Source organism: Amblyraja radiata, chromosome 28, assembly GCF_010909765.2.
Source record: "Amblyraja radiata isolate CabotCenter1 chromosome 28, sAmbRad1.1.pri, whole genome shotgun sequence".
Lineage (NCBI taxonomy): Eukaryota > Metazoa > Chordata > Chondrichthyes > Rajiformes > Rajidae > Amblyraja > Amblyraja radiata.
The window spans coordinates 35,235,927-35,253,918 of record NC_045983.1 but is presented as its reverse complement, the minus strand read 5'-3'; the positions used below and the strand labels follow the sequence as shown (position 1 = coordinate 35,253,918).

At 38.5% G+C, this 17,992-nt stretch overlaps 1 protein-coding gene across 1 annotated transcript in view; it reads left to right on the top strand.

Moving 5' to 3' along the window:
• Positions 1-17,767, top strand: part of nufip2 (nuclear FMR1 interacting protein 2) — a 35,168-nt gene extending 17,401 nt beyond the window's left edge. The window contains exons 3-4 of the mRNA XM_033046313.1: positions 9,584-9,616; positions 10,420-17,767. Coding sequence (XP_032902204.1) covers positions 9,584-9,616; positions 10,420-10,472 — 86 coding nt within the window. The 3' untranslated portion in view covers positions 10,473-17,767. The remainder of the gene's footprint in view (positions 1-9,583; positions 9,617-10,419) is intronic.
• The last annotated feature ends 225 nt before the right edge of the window (positions 17,768-17,992 follow it).

Genomic DNA, 17,992 nt, shown 5'->3' with positions numbered 1-17,992 from the left:
ATTATTTAATGACAACCATCAAAGCAACTTGATAGGCAACTAGAGTTTACATTTGTGATTATTAATATATTCCAATTTAAACTGTTAGCTTTAGCATAGCTTTGATTTGCTATAATGGTGATGTATTAAAGAGTGGCTGCCACAAGTGTTAAGGTTTACTTCTGTTCATTAGCTGCCTTTACCCATAAGATTATTGTCCTGGACTTTCCCCGAGTAGAAAGAGGCAATGGTCTGTAAGGAGCAGGAATCAAAATGGCCCCTGGATGTTAATGACATTCAATTTGCATGTTTTTATTGGTCATGCTTATTGACAAAAATAAAGTTGGCCTCTTACAATTTGTTGACCTCTTACTACCTCATGGCACCAAATTGTCAGAGTGGTGCAGGAAAGCTGCGATATAGGTTGTATCTGTGTAAGAAGGAACTGCAGATGCTGGTTTAAATCGAAGATAGACCCAAAGCTGGAGTAACTCAGCAGGACAGGCAGCATCTCTGGAGAGAAGGAATGGTTGACGCTTCGGGTCGAGACTCCTCTTCAGACACATGAACAGATTCCAATTAAACTCTGAACTAGTGAGGAATATAAGTTTGAATAGCTGTAAATTGCTGAGACAAATGACAGTCTATTTCAGTTCACCTTTCTTCCGTGTATGGGTTAAAATACAATAATTAAGCGTGGGTGATGTTGAAGTCTTGCTAGTTTACTATTTCCTTCTTGCTGGTGGCATCCTTTCCTATCTGTTGTCAGCTGGGAGTTCAGAGCTGGAAAATGTCAATATTTTCCATTTGTGCAAATGTTTTTACCTACATACAATAAAATGTTGCAAGTTTCACTGATGCTAAGTGGGAAAACGAGCTGAGAAATGGATGCAAAGTGCCTGAGACAAATTTGCAGGTGTCACATAATGTGTTGTTTGCTTTGGTAGGAAAAATAAATGCTGAGAACCTGATGTTGGTGTATGGGTGTAATGAGTTGATGTTCAGGGTGCCGTTTCACAGGCACAGCAAACATTTGAAAGAAAATAGAAATTTCGTCAGGAAAAAATAATTTCAATCTGGCCTCTTGCTAGGAAAAGTGTAGGAACAAGAAATGCTGTGTACTTGTTTAGGGCACTGGGGAGATAACATCTTTGTATACAACTACAAGCTTCAGTCTCTCGAAGGCAAAATGTGCTTGCCTGTTAGGGAAACAATATGGATTTGTGTGGTTGATGCAAGGGTAACAAAATGTCTACAGGATCAGTTAATATCAAATGAAGTCTGAAAAATATAAGGGGAGAGGAGTTTCAGAAGACTAATTAGGATTGTTACAGAGGCTATTTATCTTGCTACAGTCTAGGACCCAGGGGGTAACCTTGAGATTCAGCTGGCTCATTCCTGCTACTAGAGTTGTCCCATCAAAGGCTAAAAAGTTTGGGTCCATATTCCTTGAATTTAGACGAATGAAAGGTGACCTGACTCAAAATAAGATCCTAAGGGAGCTAGCCAGGAAGGATGTTGAGATATGGTGGTGGAGTCTTGAACAAGGGGATGCAGTTACAATGCAAGGGCAGTTCATGTAAAACTGATACACGTGAACATTTCTTGTGTGGAGGCTAGATCTTTTGATGTTGAACATCTCAAAGATTTCACAAGTAGTAGGAGCAGAATTAGGCCATTCGGCCCATCAAGTCTACGCCACCATTAAATCATGGTTGATCTACATTTCCCTCTAAACCAAATTCTCCTGCCTTCTCCCCATAACCTTTGACATGCTTACTAATCAAGAACCTATCAATTTCCATCATAGAAATAGCCACTGACTTAGCCTCCACGCCCCTCTTTGACAATAGACAATAGGTCCTGAAGTAGGCCATTTGGCCCTTTTAGCCAGCACCGCCATCCAATGTGATCATGGCTGATCAGTACCCCGTTCCTGCCTTCTCTCCATATCTTTAAGAGCCCTTGTGACAATGAATTTCACAGATGCACCACCTTCTGTGATCCCCTGTCATTTTTTAAAAACTCCAGCGAGTACAGGCCCAGTGCTGACAAACTCTTACCATAGGTTAACCTACTCATTCCTGGGATCGTTGTTGTAAACCACCTCTGGGCCCTCTTCAGAGCCAGCACATCCTTCCTCTGATATGATGCCCAAAATTGCTCACAGTATTACAAATGTGGCCTTACCAGCACCTTAGCCTCAACATTTCAAGTAGACAAAATGTTGGAGTAACTCAGCGGAACTGGCAGCAACTATGGAGAGAAAGAATGGGTGACGTTTTGGGTCGAGACCCTTCAGACAAAATCTCAACATTACAACCCTTTTTTAGTATACAAGCCCTCTTGAAGTAAATGCTAGCATTGAGTTTGCTTTCAGTCATGGGTGTCTGCCTTTACCAAAAGGTGGGATGTGGGAATTGCTCAGTTTTCCATGGTCACAACATGGACATTTGTAGTCAGGAGTTGTTGCGCAGTGGCTAGTTGAGGGTCGTTTCTTGTATGTTGGTTGTAAGGTGCTTTGTCATATGTCTCATTGAACAGGTCGATGTTGACTTGGGACTTGGAAATGCAAATCAAGGAGTGCGTGCAGAAATCAAACATGGAGATAGTGAAAATTAGATATTTTCCCATTGGTGCTGTAGATTAGTTTCACTCCATTGGGCACATGGAAGTGAGGTGTTATGCGATAAATTAGGAAGAATATTGGTGTGATGCAGATATGGGAAGAAAAGGGAATGCTTTTGTGCAGACTCCACAAAGCTCTGGATGTTACCTGGAGCTGAAGTAGCAGGTCTACCAGCATTTTGCTTTGGTTAACACAGGAATAGTTAGTTTGATACGTGTCCCAAGTTTCCACGCGAATTGACTGTGGGTTTATTATTGTGTCGATCTGCTTGGGTGTGTGACTGCAATGATTCTTATGGGGAAATCTGATACCAGAATACAATTGATCATTGATTTTGTTTGTATGGTGGTATTGCTGTCATCCTGTTTTGGAGGTGCTGGTTGCCTTTTATGAACAGAACTGGGAGTTGAGCATCACAGTTGAATATTGCCTTGTATTAATCTAGAAAGCTGAGAGAAACTTCCCAAATTAGTATTTGTCGCTCCCACTTTGTTTCTATGCATGGTGGTGAGCAAAAAAGAGTGAAGGTTAGTTTAATTTTGCAGAGCTATTTTAAGCCAGGTAAAGTTTTTGTGAATAAGATTCTTGCCCTTTCTGTAAAAATAAAATTTAATTACAGCGGTCATTTTCACCTCCATTTTTCTTGTAAGCTACTCTTTGTATCTTGTATCCAAGAAACTGTGTCCTTGTGTTGTGCTAGAGGAATTCAGCCGGACAGATAGATTTTTCTACCTTCAGAAGTAGAGAAGGGCACTGGCCAGACTGTATTTGGAGTATTGTGAGCCGTTTGGGGCCCCATATCTGAGGGGTGGTGTGCTGCCATTGGAGAGGGTCCAGAGGAGGTTTATGAGAATGATCTCTGGGATGATCGGGTTAATGTATGATGAACGTTTGACAACTTTGGGCCTGTACTCGCTCGAGTTTAGATGGCTGAGGAGTAATTTCATAGAAACTTACCGAATAATGAAAGGCCTGGATTGAGTGTATGTTAACAGGATGCTTCCATTGGTGGGAGAGTCTATGGCCAGAGAAACACTTTTTCTCACAGAGTTGTGAGTCTGTGGAATTCTCTGCCTCGGAGGGGGTGGAGGCTGGTTCTCTGGATACTTTCAAGAGAGCTAGATAGGGCTCTTTAAGATAAAGGAGTCAGGGGATATGGGGAGAAGGCAGGAACGGGGTATTGATTGGGGATGATCAGCCATGATCACGTTGAATGGATGGCCTACTCCTGCATCTATTGTCTATTGTTTATTGTCAGAGTGCACAGCTTCAGAATAAAATAATGTACTTTTAGAAAGAAGGCGAGGAGGAATTTATTTCTGTGGCATTCTTCGCCATAGAAGGCTGTGGAGGCCAAGTCAGTGGATATTTTTACGGCAGAGATAGATAAATTCTTGATTGGCACGTGTATCAGAGATTATGGGAAAAGGGCAGGAGAATGGGGCTGAGAGGGAAAGAGATCAGCTATGCTTGAATGGCGGAGTATTGATGGGCCAAATAGCTTAATTCTGCTCCTATGACTTGCCTGTGAAGGGAAATGGGTTAGTGGCATTTCAGGTTGGGATTCTTCTCCAGGCTGAAGGTCCTGACCTGAAATATTTAGAGTCTTTAAATGGGAGCTGACCCGAAACTATCTGTCCATTTCATCCACAGTTGATACCCGACACGTTCAGTTCCTAAAGCATTTTGTTTTTGGCTCCAGTCCAGCATTTGCAGCCTCCAGTTCTCCTTACGATCATAAGTGATAGGAGCAGAATTAAGCCATTCGGCCCATCAAGTCTACTCCGCTATTCAATCATGGCTGATCTATCTCTGCCTCTTAACCCCATTCTCCTGTCTTCTCCCCATAACCTCTGACACCCGTTCTAATCAAGAATCTATCTATCTCTGCCTTAAAAATATCCACTGACTTGGCCTCCACAGCCTTCAGTGGCAAAGAATTCCACAGATTCACCACCCTCTGACTAAAGAAATTCCTTCTCATCTCCTTCCTAAAATAACGTCCTTTAATTTTACCGAAAGACATAGAATTATATTCACTTTCAGGGCTCGAAATTAGCGGTTGCCCAGGTGCCAGTGGCAACATACAGTCCCGCTGGGCAACCTAAAAGCCCTGGCAAGCACCCGGGACACCTATCATTTAATTCTGAGCGGCCCCTCTCTCTCGCTCTGTCACTCTCTGTCTCCGCCCGCCATCCGTGTCCGGGTCTCGGGTCTCCGCCGCTCCTCATTTGCTGGCACAGCCGGCCGCTTCACACATGCGCATTGCCACGGCAACTGGTCGGCGTCTGCCGCTTTCTCCCTCCCTTTGCATTGTGGGAGATCTGGCCGTCATTGCCGTCCTGTCGCCGCCTAACTGCGACCACTGAAAACCAACGCAGAATCACTCCCTGGAGCTGGAGTAACTCCCTGGAGTAACTTGCTTCTTGGTTTCCTGGTCCTCTAAAAAATATTCGAAATGGAATTTAAGCTGGGGTGGACCCACCATCATTGTCCTATCTGGGACACATGACAATAAAACTCTCTTGACTCTTGACTTGGACTTAAGCAAAAAAGGGTTCTTGGGAAATAAGAGCTACCTTAAATTTAGTTGCGTCTGGTTGGGTACCTAGGGTAGGGTGAAGACTATTCCATGGTTTAATTGTGCGGGGGAACTCCATGGAGCAGCCAGCATCTCTGGATAGAAGAAATTGGGTGAAGTTTCGGGTAGAAACCCTTCTTTAGATTTCCCCTGCTTTTAGTGTTTTTAGTTTAATTTAAAGATACCGCATGGAAACAGGCCTTTCGGCCCACCGAGTCCATGCCGACCACCAATCACCAGTACACTAGTTCTATCCCACACATTAGCGACGCAAGTCAAGAGTGTTTTATTCTCTCACGTCCCAGTTAGAACAATGAAATCCTTGCTTGCAGCAGCACAACAGAAAATGTAAACATAGTACTCTATAAATAATGTTATAAACGAGAAAACAAAACTGTATATTTATTTATAAATATATAACTATACACACACACTTTCCCTCCTGGGATTAATAAAGTTCTATCGTATAGTATCGTGTGTGTAGGAAGGAACTGCAGATGCTCGTGTAAACTGAAGATAGACACAAAGCTGGAGTAACTCAACAGGTCAGACAGAATCTCTGGACAAAAGGAAAATATTAAGTTTTGGGTTGGGTCTGAAAAAGGTTCCTGCACACCTTTGGAATGTGGAAGGAAACAAGAGTACCCGGTGAAAACCCATGCGATCAAAAGGAAAAGGAGCAAACCAGGATCAATTCTGGGTATCTGGCAATTTTAGGCAGCAAATCTATGGCCAATGTACTGCCCCATAGTCTTGAACTGAATTAAAACATACAGTAGCTGTAAAAGGGGACATAGAGTTACTTAGATTTAAGGCTGAAAATGGATAGTTTTTATTTAGTAACCAAAGTTATCAATGTATAATTTTTTGTGTGTTGGAAAATAAAATATAGTGGCACAGCTGGTGGACTTGCTGCCAAAGTTTTGTATATGAAATGAGGATTTGTTTCTCTCTGAGGATAGACACAAAAATCTGGAGTAACTCAGCGGGACAGGCAGCATCTCTGAAGAGAAGGAATGGGTGTCGAGACCCTTCTTCAGACTATTTCTCTTTTCCTGGTTAAAAATGTTCCCCTCAAATTGTTCAGGCAAAGGAATAAGAACAGCAAATGTGCATAGATTTCAGAGTTTTTTTATACAGGTTTGAGTGAATGTTAACAATTGTAGACCCATTAAAGACTAATCCTGACAAGGATTATGGATAATTGTTGTGGGTGCTTTGATCCTATTTTCAATGGCAAAAGGCAACTGAATATTAGTGGATTAGTTAGTGAGAATCTGAATTTGCTCAGTTGCATAACATTATTCCTTGTAGTCTGCCTATCTTTAAATGCACACATATGCCAAAAGATGGACTTTATTTTGGTCAAGGATCACTTGGCAATCTTGGTGCTGATCTTTCTAATGAGGAAATGCATCTGTGGAAATGTACTCAATGATCCTTTCCCTGGAAGTGCTAACTAGTTCAGAGTTGGTTACCCATTCAGTGCCCCGGCAGATCGGCATTGTTCATTTCTGGCCATGTACAAATGATTTTGGCGATGAATATTTAATCCATGTGTTTACTAATAATCCATGATTAATATGTCAGCAAGCATCATATTCTTTTTCTCTTAACCTCTGACACTTGCCAATTACAACACTCCATGCAGTCGTTGAGACTGAAGATATACACAAGCTGGTGTAACTCAGCGGGACAGTCAGCATCTCTCGATAGAAGGAAAAGGCGACGTTTTGGGTTGCGACCCTTCAGACTCATTAGCTTATTTGATATCATCAAACCTTGGTTTTCTTGCAATTATTGGATAAAATCGTTTAGCTGTGAAAGTTTGTGCAAATAGTTTAAAGTATTAAATTGTTAAAGCTATTATCATATTTGTATTTCATACTCAAACAGATTTCTACATTTAACACCAAAAAAACATTTTGCTCCTTGGCAGGACTACTTCAAAGCAAACATTGGGAAAGTGGAGCTTTAGAAATAAACAACTAACACAAGTGCAGGTTATTGGAATCTGTTTTCACTGAGCTAAACTGAGAAGGAATGGGTGACGGGTTGGGTCTGAAACATCACCCATTTCTTCTCTCCAGAGATGCTGCCTGTCCCGCTTGTTTCTCTCAAGTGATGACTACCTGTTTGGTATTTCCAGCATTTAATTTCAGATTTTTAATATTAATTTATTTTCTCATTCAGTCAATGCAAAAACACTTGTCTAACCAATCTCTCCTCGAATCCTTTAACTCTAATGTGTTTTTTCCATTTTAAGTTGTCATCATGGATACACCATTTTCTTATCCTCATTTTACTCTAACTCATTGTCTGGGGAGATCTGACTCTGGTAGTATTCTTTTTGTTCTTGTATAGATATCCTTTAACTGAACCTAAGAAACATTCTCAGCCCCTTAAATCACCGTTCAATGAGTTCATTGCTGGTCTCGAGTCGGCTTCAACCACACTCGCATCATATCACTTGACTTGTAATTCAAACATCTCGAGTCAGGTGTTTAATTGTCATGTATACTGGGATTGGAACAATGCATTTCTTTGCTCCAGCTCTGTGGGCTCATTAATGCAACACCACAACAATGGATTGTATTATTTGAAGTTGTCTTATTGACCTAAATGTATTGGATGGAAATTAGATTAAAATTTGGGGTGCATGGCTCCTGGAGCATACTCAGCCACTTGATGTTGTGGCTGAACTTCCATGTCGCCATCTTCCTATTCCATTTCCACAACTCTAGATTCCCATCGGGAGCAAAGCCATCAACCAGTGTTGGACTTAAATTTAATTGATGGCTGAGAATTCACAGCTGCTGGGATAGGAGAATCAAATACTCAGTCTCAGAGTTTTATTCTCATGGCTGGTCCTCTAGTCTGAGATGTATTTCAGTAGATTTTTGCATTGAGGCTATAAATTCACTTATTTCAATGAGACTGGCTCTTTTTAAAACAAAGGCATGTTTTAATCATTGGAGTTCCAATTTCGTTCCAAGAATCTTTAAACAACTGAATGTCTAATCATCAAATATAGTATTGAATGTTGCAGAACATTAAATGTTTTGGTCAAGGTTGTGTTTGAGACTAATTGAATCCCTCAATGGGTACGATGAAGGCAGATATCTCCAATTTTAGATGTGAGTTACACATCATATTGTGGGAGCATTTGAGTCTTTTGTCATATATAACAAAAGGGAATATTTAAATTCTTACTTATAGCAGCACAATGGGTTTGTAAAGGCGGTATCCAGTAGATAATGTAAACAGAAAAGATAATTTTAAAATCAACTATAGTGCAAAACAAATCAAAGTCCGTGGTGCAAATTTGTAGATGAGTTGGAGTTTGCAGTGTTCATTAGCCTGACGGAAGAAGCTGTTCCTGAACCTGGACATCGTATCTCAATTCTGAAGAGAGTGCCTGGTGAAGTTGACTAATTCATGTTTGAGAATTTGTTATTTTTAACCTTTTCTAAACCGTGAGGATTGTAGAGCTTCTGGTCAGTGTAACTTGTTTCCAATCTAGTAAATTGCAAGAATTTGTCTTAATTGAAATTTGCATGCATTAAATCCAATGCTCAACATTGCATAAAGTGTACAAATTGGAAAGTTTCATGGGATTCTGTGGAATTATGGTAATAGTTTATACATTTTTAATTTGGCATCAGCTGGAATATTGTATCCAACAGCTTTTTGAATCGATTTAAGGCCTTGGAGAGAGTGTAGAGGAAACTGGACTTGCCATAAGAGTGTTCAGTAGAAGAGAGGATTCTTAACTTGGAGCAGAATAAATGAACAGAAGATTTTGTAAGTGGGTCCCCAAGTTAATGAAGGCATATGAATGTTGAGGCAAAGTTCTCCATGTTAGTAAGCAGAAGCTAATTGGCAAAAGAATCTGAGGGAAGATTCATAATTTTCTCTGGAAATTATATATTATCTCAGTGTGACAGAAGAGAGTTAACTTGTTTACATTTTGCTTCGAGCATTGTACTGTAAAATTTCACCTGTGCATTCAGATTGGGTATGATGGCCAAATTATCTCCTGTACATGTTTTACTTGATATTAATTGCACAACAAATTGATGTCATTCAATATTAAAAGCTCCAACAAAATCATTCAGTTTTACTTATCTTGTATATTTTTTGTGTTTTAGATATGTAACGGGTCAAACATTTCCATGATTTGTAAAAGCGATTTGTAATTTTTACCTGTGCATCACTTTTCAAGTATGTCTTTCTATAATAAGTTGTGCAGACGGGTGCTGTACTATACTGCTATTTGGAAATGAGTAAAATGAATCCCACGGCCAATTACATTGCCTTTTGCTGTGCATCTTTCATAAAATTTGAAAAGATAAATTATGGCTGGTTTTGATTGGACCTCTTTTGTTTTACAGAAATGGACTCTATATGGAACCTGCATAAACAAGGTAATTGCAATTAAAAATTTCGAGCATTAAATTTTCAATTAAGGTGCAATATAGTGTCAGCATGAAATGCATGTTACTTAGTCGGCCTAAAGAACACAGTGTCGAAGAAGGGTTGAAACGTGGTATCAATCTATCTACCTATCCATGTTCTCCATGGATGCTGCCTGACCTGTGAATTATTCCAGCATTGTCATTTTACAAGTTACTTAGTCCATTTGAGGTTTTTAAGTTGTAAATTGTTTATATGACGTGAACGTGGATAGATTGATACCACAACGGAGAGCGGAGAACCAAGCTTGGTTCCTCTTTCATAAACTGGCTGAAACTGCCATCTACTCTGATTTTTCCTCTTTCATTAGACCATAAGACTTAGTAACAGAATTAGGCCATTCAGCCCATCGAGTCTGCGTCGATTATGACCAGTCTTTTTTCCCCTCTTAACCCCATTTTCTCCCTGTAACCATTGACACTCCTGCTAATCAAGAACTATCAATCTCTGCTGTAAAAAATACCCAATGACTTGGCATCTACAGCCACCTGTGGCAATTCCACGGATTCACCACCTTCTGGCTAAAGATATCCCTCCTGGTTTGCAACAAGATTTGTTTGATACTGTATTTGGATTGGAATATTCTGTGGAATTGTGGTTCCTTGTGAATTGGATCTAGTCCAACATTCAACATTAGAATGAATTCTTACTAAATCATCAATGAAGATGTATAATTGTAATGAATGATTTGATTTTATAATTGCACATTGAAGTACGTGTATCTACATGATAAACATTTCTGTTTTTATTTCAGATCCTTCGAGAGTAGTTACTTATGATGAATCTATGGACCGTCCTGGTCAATGAAGTCAGCTTGGTGAACTGCCTATTTTCATTGTTGCTGCAAGCCACTGTCTGGAAGCGGTTATGCTCCTTTTAAAACAAAATCATCTCTTCAGCAGTGGGCCAGTTCAGGAGAGACATTCAAAATAAATAAAAACAAAAAAAAATATTTTTTAAAAAACAAACTGAATTTGAGTGAGTGCAAAGAGTGTGTCCAACAGTTATTTAGATGGACTTTAATTGGATATTTAATGACCTCTGGTACTGAACTTATTACAAAGCAAAACCTGAACGCAATGAATAGTGGACATTTTACTTAAATCTGGTTCTTAAGATCCTGCTGGTGTAATGTCAGGCTCTGGCGAACCACTGAAGGGGCTGTCCCACTTCACAAAGGCTGCATTTGGCTGTGAGTGCACAGAGATTCCACAGGGGAAAACACGAGGATTTGCAGAACCTTTTAAACAAAACCCCCAAAAAAGTTATGCTGGAATAATGCCTTGAAGTACGGTGTGTGTTTTTTCTTTTTCCTTGCTGCAACATTCTCAGATTTTGCTGGGATTAAGATGGCCTGTTAGGCCTTGGGGGAAAAATTGTCTTAACTCATCACTGGGAAGATATCAAAATCAGACAACTGCAATATTAAATGATGCAGGTCTAATGGTTCACTGATCAGAAAGACCATGCTCCACATGCGGAGGGTGTATTATGTGAAATGTGGAGTGATTCAACTTAGGTATTTAATGTTGTACAATGCTTTCCCTTTTAGTTTTGTTACGAATTTGCCATCGTACGTGTTAGTGACATAAACTGCACTGCTTTTGCTCCGGGGCTTCACATTTGCTGCCCTTCTAGGCCATTAAAATATCCCATTCAGTAGATTTCCTCGTTGCATATCTGGCCTTAACTATTACTAAATGACATGTATTTGCTTACTACGCCCTCCTTTCCCTTTTTAATATCACCTTGCTTTTTAAATTGCATTTTCATGCACTATATACCAGAATCGTGCAACAAAAACATAATTTTTTTTTAAAAAGAGAAAAAAAAAAGTAGATTTTAAAAAGTCAAATTAAAATTGGATCACTCTCCTACATTCTTTAGCCCTCTTATGGGACAGTTTCTGTCAAAATTGATGATTTGGTTATTGAATTCTAATGCATTCTGTGTAGTCCACAGCTTTATTGCTGCTTCTAAACTCTATTAAAGATATATTTTTAATATGAAAAATGTGCTTGGATTTTACAAATCAGCAAAGTGCTTTATGGCAATATTAGAAGTGAGTGAAGAGTGTGCAGGCATGGACTTCTGAATGTGCAACGGTAGTTATTGAACACTACAGCTTGTGCAGCATGTAAGACTAGACACCAGAGTGGAGAGATTTGTTTTTATCGTCCCTGTGGCTTTACGCTCTGTCTTGCAAAATAAATGTCCTCTATCTAATTTCTGCAGTGTGGTTGTGGAAAATGTAATGTGCTCAACACTGCTCCTCCCCAGATGCTTGTGCTTCCTTTTATCAGTTTGGTTATCTTTCAAGGACTAGACAGGAGTTAACCCTCTAATTTGTTTAATAAACTAAAATCTTACAATGCCAAATATATCTGCTGATTTTATTTTGAGTAAAAGCCCATTTCTGAGGAGAGCATTTTCAAGCTAGCATACCTTTTTGGGACAAAAGTGTGCTTGCATGATGGTGGCCAGGATTAAATTTGTAACCTGTGGCATCTGGACACAGGATCTGTCCACTTACTGTATTTTTTTAGAAAACCTTACGTATGCCTTTGCACACCTAAATGAAAAAGCAGAAAACCACTGTCCTTTCCATGTTTTTCCCCCCTCCCAATGGAATAGAAAGGTTTGCATTTAGTTTTTTGTTGAGTTTGTGCTACCTTAAACACAAGCCTGATATTTTGGGGGCTTTAACTGATTCCCAGTAATAAGCAAAGTATACTAATGAACAATCCAAGATGGGCAGTATTGTTTCAGAATTTCAACAGTTTCTTATTTTATACTACATATTGTTAGCAGAAACTTTCTTGGTCATATTTGGAGATGTTCGCTGGCAGATGTCAAATGGGGAAAAGTCTTGCCATGGGTCGTTTACTCAAAACAATTAATAACTAATTTGGCTACTCCAACAAATTTGTAACTTAATTTGATTACTAATCCCTAGATTGAATGGTAGGGCAGCCCAGTACATGTTTGGTACTGTACATATTCTGGTACACTAGGGCCATACAACTACTGGGTCAACCCACCCAGACTTTGTTATGCTTACACCTTGTTCTATCTTGTGATCTGTCACTCTTCTTTGATTATTCAATAAGCACTTAAAATTTCTTAACTTTTTAATCTGTTTATATTTTTTTGGATAGGCATGTAAGTTTTAAGTGTAGTTCAAATCATTTGTGACTAATTAGTACAGTGAATGCTGATGTGTTACTGTCGTGGATGTAACATTTTCCGCCTCAATTGTTAGTACTGTGTAGCATAAACCAAATACAGTGTAGACTGCAGTGCCCTTTCTATGAAGAGACTTAAAATTGGGAAGAGGGACTGAGTGTGTATGAGAGCATGTGTGTGTGAGATCTATACAGTATCTGGTGCATACGTTTATTAGTATTGAGAATAAGAACTTAATTTATTTTGTGCCATGTGTTGATTTCATTTCATCGAGTAATAATCATCAGAGGTCTAATTATTGCAGAATGGCACTAAGCAAGTCAGATAGCATAGGTTCTTTTAAATTCTTGTTGCTACGATACAAACTAATCATGTTTGAAGTCTTTGATACCTGTGTTTATTTTTAAAAAGAATTATTTTTTTGTAATGCAATGTCAGTCCAGCTGTAGGCCTTGCAGGTCAGCCTTTTTCATTCCAGGTCCCATATTGTGTCCCCTTTCCCCAAGGCAAAGGCTGCCGGAACCTCAGGGAGTTAAAGCTGCCGACATGCATGTGTGCTCCATGTTCCACCCACATTTGTTTAAAGAACTGTTAGTTTGTGTCATCTTCCCTCCCCCCCCCCCATAGTATTTTCTCAATTGTACCATCAAATTTGATGGACTGTATGGTTATCAGAGTCTTAGTTTTGGTTCATTAATGCAAGTCTTGTCTGTATGTCACCATAAAATTAATGTATTTTTAAATGCTTGCTATTGTTACTAATTATGTTAATTTAAAAATCAAAAAAAAATTAAAGTATAAATGTGGGATTGAACATTTGATCTATAGAAACTTTGTCAAATCACAGCTTGGAAAAGCTGTTCAATCCTTGAACCAGTATTCAAGGATTATTCTTTCCCTTTGTTCAAGTATCTGTTTACAGTAAAGGGTGATTGGGTTGTATGTAATAGACTGAAGCTGCTACATGGGGTTTCTGACCAGGCATCCTAATAGTAGGGACAGCATGGAAATGTATCGTGAAATACATTAGCATAGAACATAAAGCTGGAGTGCTGAGGAGCATAATACCTTTGAATAAGTAGTGCTTCAGAATTATATGCTCGGTGTATTTATGCCACCAGAGTGGAGTTGGTGACTGAAACATGTTGCTGTGTTCAGATACAGTATTTCTTAACCATAACCAGTATTTGGCAATGGCTCTCTGCTGGTTACGTATTTCCAAATGAAAAGACATGACTCGGTCAACAAGTTTGAGTTCAGGAAATTCCTGTTTACATCATGTGCGAGAGTAAAACACTTTTTTTTTTTTTTGCCATCTTTGAAAAATATCCATGTGAAATGGCAATTGCAGCTAACATTCTACTTGGCACTTGTGGTGGGCAATGAGGTGTTGGTTCCCTGTGTATTACGACTGACCTAGTAAGTATTAATACAGTTCCCATCTGCAAACATTTAGGCATCTGAAATGTGAGGGATGTGGGAGAGTTGGTAGCCTTTAGTAGAAATTGAGAAGTAAACCCATGTTTATTACATAGTTGTAATAGGGAATTGGTATTAGTAATGACACATTTATATTATTCATCTAGTAACTAATACATAGCTGGAAGATCTTTCACTTAACAACTTCAGGAGACTGACCTTTTTGCAGATTTTATTCCCAAGTGTTCTTAAGCTTGCGGTTTGCCCGTGTGTGTGTTGGTGAAAAGATGCATGGAGTACATTGTTTCCCGTTTTATTTTTGAACTTGCTATCCAACCAGGACACTTTGAATCACTTTAAGGAATTTAGTCACTTCTTTCTTGCAGATGAAAATTTGGGAAAATTCTGCTTTAACTATGTAGAATGGCTGTAAGTTAAATACGAGTGAAGAAAAATATTTCATTAATGCCATTAAAGCTGAAAAAGAACAGCATCAATGTCAAATACATAGGACTGTGTTATTACAGCAGTGTTGGAGTAGTTATATTTTAACCTGATTAGATGAATGGCCTGAAGGGCCTTAAGTGGAACAAACTATTTATTGTGCAATTATATGTTCTCATTATCCAGTGGGTATATTCAACAAACAGTTTTTAGTTGCTCGTTTCTTTACCACCCAATGATATACCACAGGAATAATGGCAGGCTTTGCAAAATACACCTGTCAACCAAGCTTTTGTCTTGCTGCTGTATTGGTGACATGGTCTAATTTTTCTAGCCAAAAGTTGGGCAGCATATGATACAAACAGTTAACGTTTTCCATTATATTGATTTATGAAGATATATGCCCTCACTCTGGTAAGAAGGTGTGTGGCTACAGTATCATTTTTTTTAATTGTCTGTGAATCCTGAATGTGTTAATAAGCACCTTGCTTTAAAAAAAAATAGTTGTCTGCAACTTTGTGCTGAGTAGAAAACTGTAATTTCTTCCTCCTGCTCAAAAAACATCTCTGCTAATTCTGCCTTATACAGGATCCTTCTGTGTATCATTGTGTGAGATTTACTTCCTGGGCTGCTTGCATTACGTTAGAAATGCATTTTGCACACTCAGGTTTTGCTGAAGCTCCAGTAATGTTTGCTTGAGCTGATGGTATTGAGCTATGCACGTGTTTTTGAGTTAGTAGATTTCTTCCCATTCAGTATGTTTATGTTGGAGTGTGTGTGCGTTGTTCTTTGCAGTTTAAGTTCTAGTCAGGGTCGGGTGAACATATCTTGATGGGCCAATTACCCATTAGTAATGTAGAATTCTCCCAACCCCCTTAACCCTTTGAGATATTCAAGCATCAAGATGTTTGTGGTTTGCATTGCAAGTTCAGACTCTGTTCAGATAGAGCAGGTTCAATAAAGAATGACCCCATTCTTTCATTTTCATGTATTTGTCACCTATTTGTATGTCTCACGATTGTTAAAAGCTATAACCTATATCTCACACGTTTTAAAAGTTCTTATTTCTAACATTTGTAAAGAACTGCATAATTCCTGATTAAACTGTTGCTATTTTCAATTAGTGTCAATTTTTGAATTTTGTTTCAGAAGCCATAGGAGAATTTATATAGAAAGTTATCTTGTAAATGGGTGTTAATATAAATAGGTGTACAGAGATGTATGGCTGATAGTTTGGCCAAAATGTATGTTTTTGATTTCCTCCAACTGTTCTCCCCCTCACTGCCACCAAACCTAAAATACTCTTTTATAAATCATTTGGGCACCTCCTAAACATACAGGGGATTATAAAATATCCAGTGCCTATTTGATCTAAACAATTCAACACAACAGGTTTTCTATAAATAAAGTGTGCTTGTGAATATCTTTTTTTTTAAATAACATCGGGAATTGTACAATAACCGTCATGACTGATTCTTGATTTCTGACCTATTACAGGTTAGTTAGTGCTTGTAATCAAAAACATACATTTTAATATTAATTGCCAGACTTAATGTACAGTACCTTTCGTGAGCTCCAGGAGTTAAATTTTATCTTATCAGTTAAATCATTCCCAGCAAAATGCCCTTTATAATGTCTTGTATGCCTCCGATAATCCCCCATCACAATGTGGTCTCTCTTGTATTGAGAATCTGAAACACACGAAACAACACTTTGGCAGAAAATGTTTCTGTTCTCCAATAGTTCTATTCAACACTAAATGACGTAATCTGAGGAGAAATAAAAAATTGAGAATCTATTCCTACAAAGTAACTTGATGCATTTCAGTAGGAACTATTTCGTTAGTTTGGATTAGTACAATTTAAATGCTTCAAAGAAACTTCTCAATTCGAAAGGAACTTGTGTTTCCATGCTTTATGCCAGTTACTACGTGTGTGTGTGTGTGTTTGAGTGTAAATTTAAAGCGTATCCAAATTGTAAACTACCATGATTTAGCTGGTATGAGAAGTACAGAAACTAATCCTGGATGAATGTGCATGAATTCCTCTGTAAATTTGTAACAAGAACCCACAGAAGACTTGATTCTTGGGAGTTGCCATGTTTTAGATAATTATGGTTTGCCCAATCTCCCCTTTTATTTTTCCTACCCCATCCCAAAATAAGCTTGTACGCCTCACTGCTTCTTCAAATGGTTTGAATTATTTGCAAACGTGTTATGGCTACAAATTGCTTTAATTTTGCCACCCATATAAATACTGAAATGGAAAGCACTAGACATGCAAATAATACACACAGTCCCTTCTTCCCAGAGGAGGAGGTTTGTCTGGTGTTGTATTTGAAAATGCATATACACATATATATATATATTATCACTGTTGTAAATCTGTCATGCTTTTTCATCTTGTGTCCCACTGCTCGAACAACCATGGAAAAATACAGAGATTATATGATCTTGCTCTCCTAAACACCTGTCATAAGGAAGAATGGAGATCTGGTTATTAGCATTGTATTTTTTTTAATTTTAATCACAACTTGAAATCAGCATTGTGAATCTTGAGAGGAAAGATACTTTTATGAAACCATAGTTTCTTAAATATTGTTGGAATCGAGCATGTGGATAATGAACTGTTCTTGTGCAACTGTATGTTATGAACTGATTGTACAAACTTGACCTGGGCATGGGACTGTGGCCTTAATACATGGCAACTCCAAAGTAAATGATATCTGAAAAAATATTTTGTGATCCAATTTTATTGTATATGAAATTTCTTTTGTCTAAAGTTTTTGTCACTCTTAACCTTAATTCCTTTCTGTATACCCATCCACTTTGTAATAGATTGTAGCTGTAAAAGTCGATTCCTGGCAGCATTAGCCATGCTCTCGAGCTCCAGGAAGTGAATTAAATTTCGCTGCAGGCTTTTCAATTTTGTTTCCTTTCAAGACTTAAGTCATGACTGTCTACTAAGTTCAATGACAATCATGGTACAAAAAAATGTTCAAATAAAACTCTTCTGCTGCTTTATTTTCTGCAATAAAACTTTTTTTGTTCCTTTTTTCTATTAATTACCATCACTTGTTTATCGTGGGTATTCTTGGTATCAATTCTCAGAAGCCAGGAGTGTGATTTTAGACATTATACTTCCTTTTGTGTTTAAATCAAACATCTGCATTTCTAAAGTTTCAGCTGTGGCTCGATGGGTTACAATGAAGCAGGAGTGATGTTGAATATGCAAGCTTGCAGCATTGCATTGAGGGGAAGGGAATGGAATAACTAGATG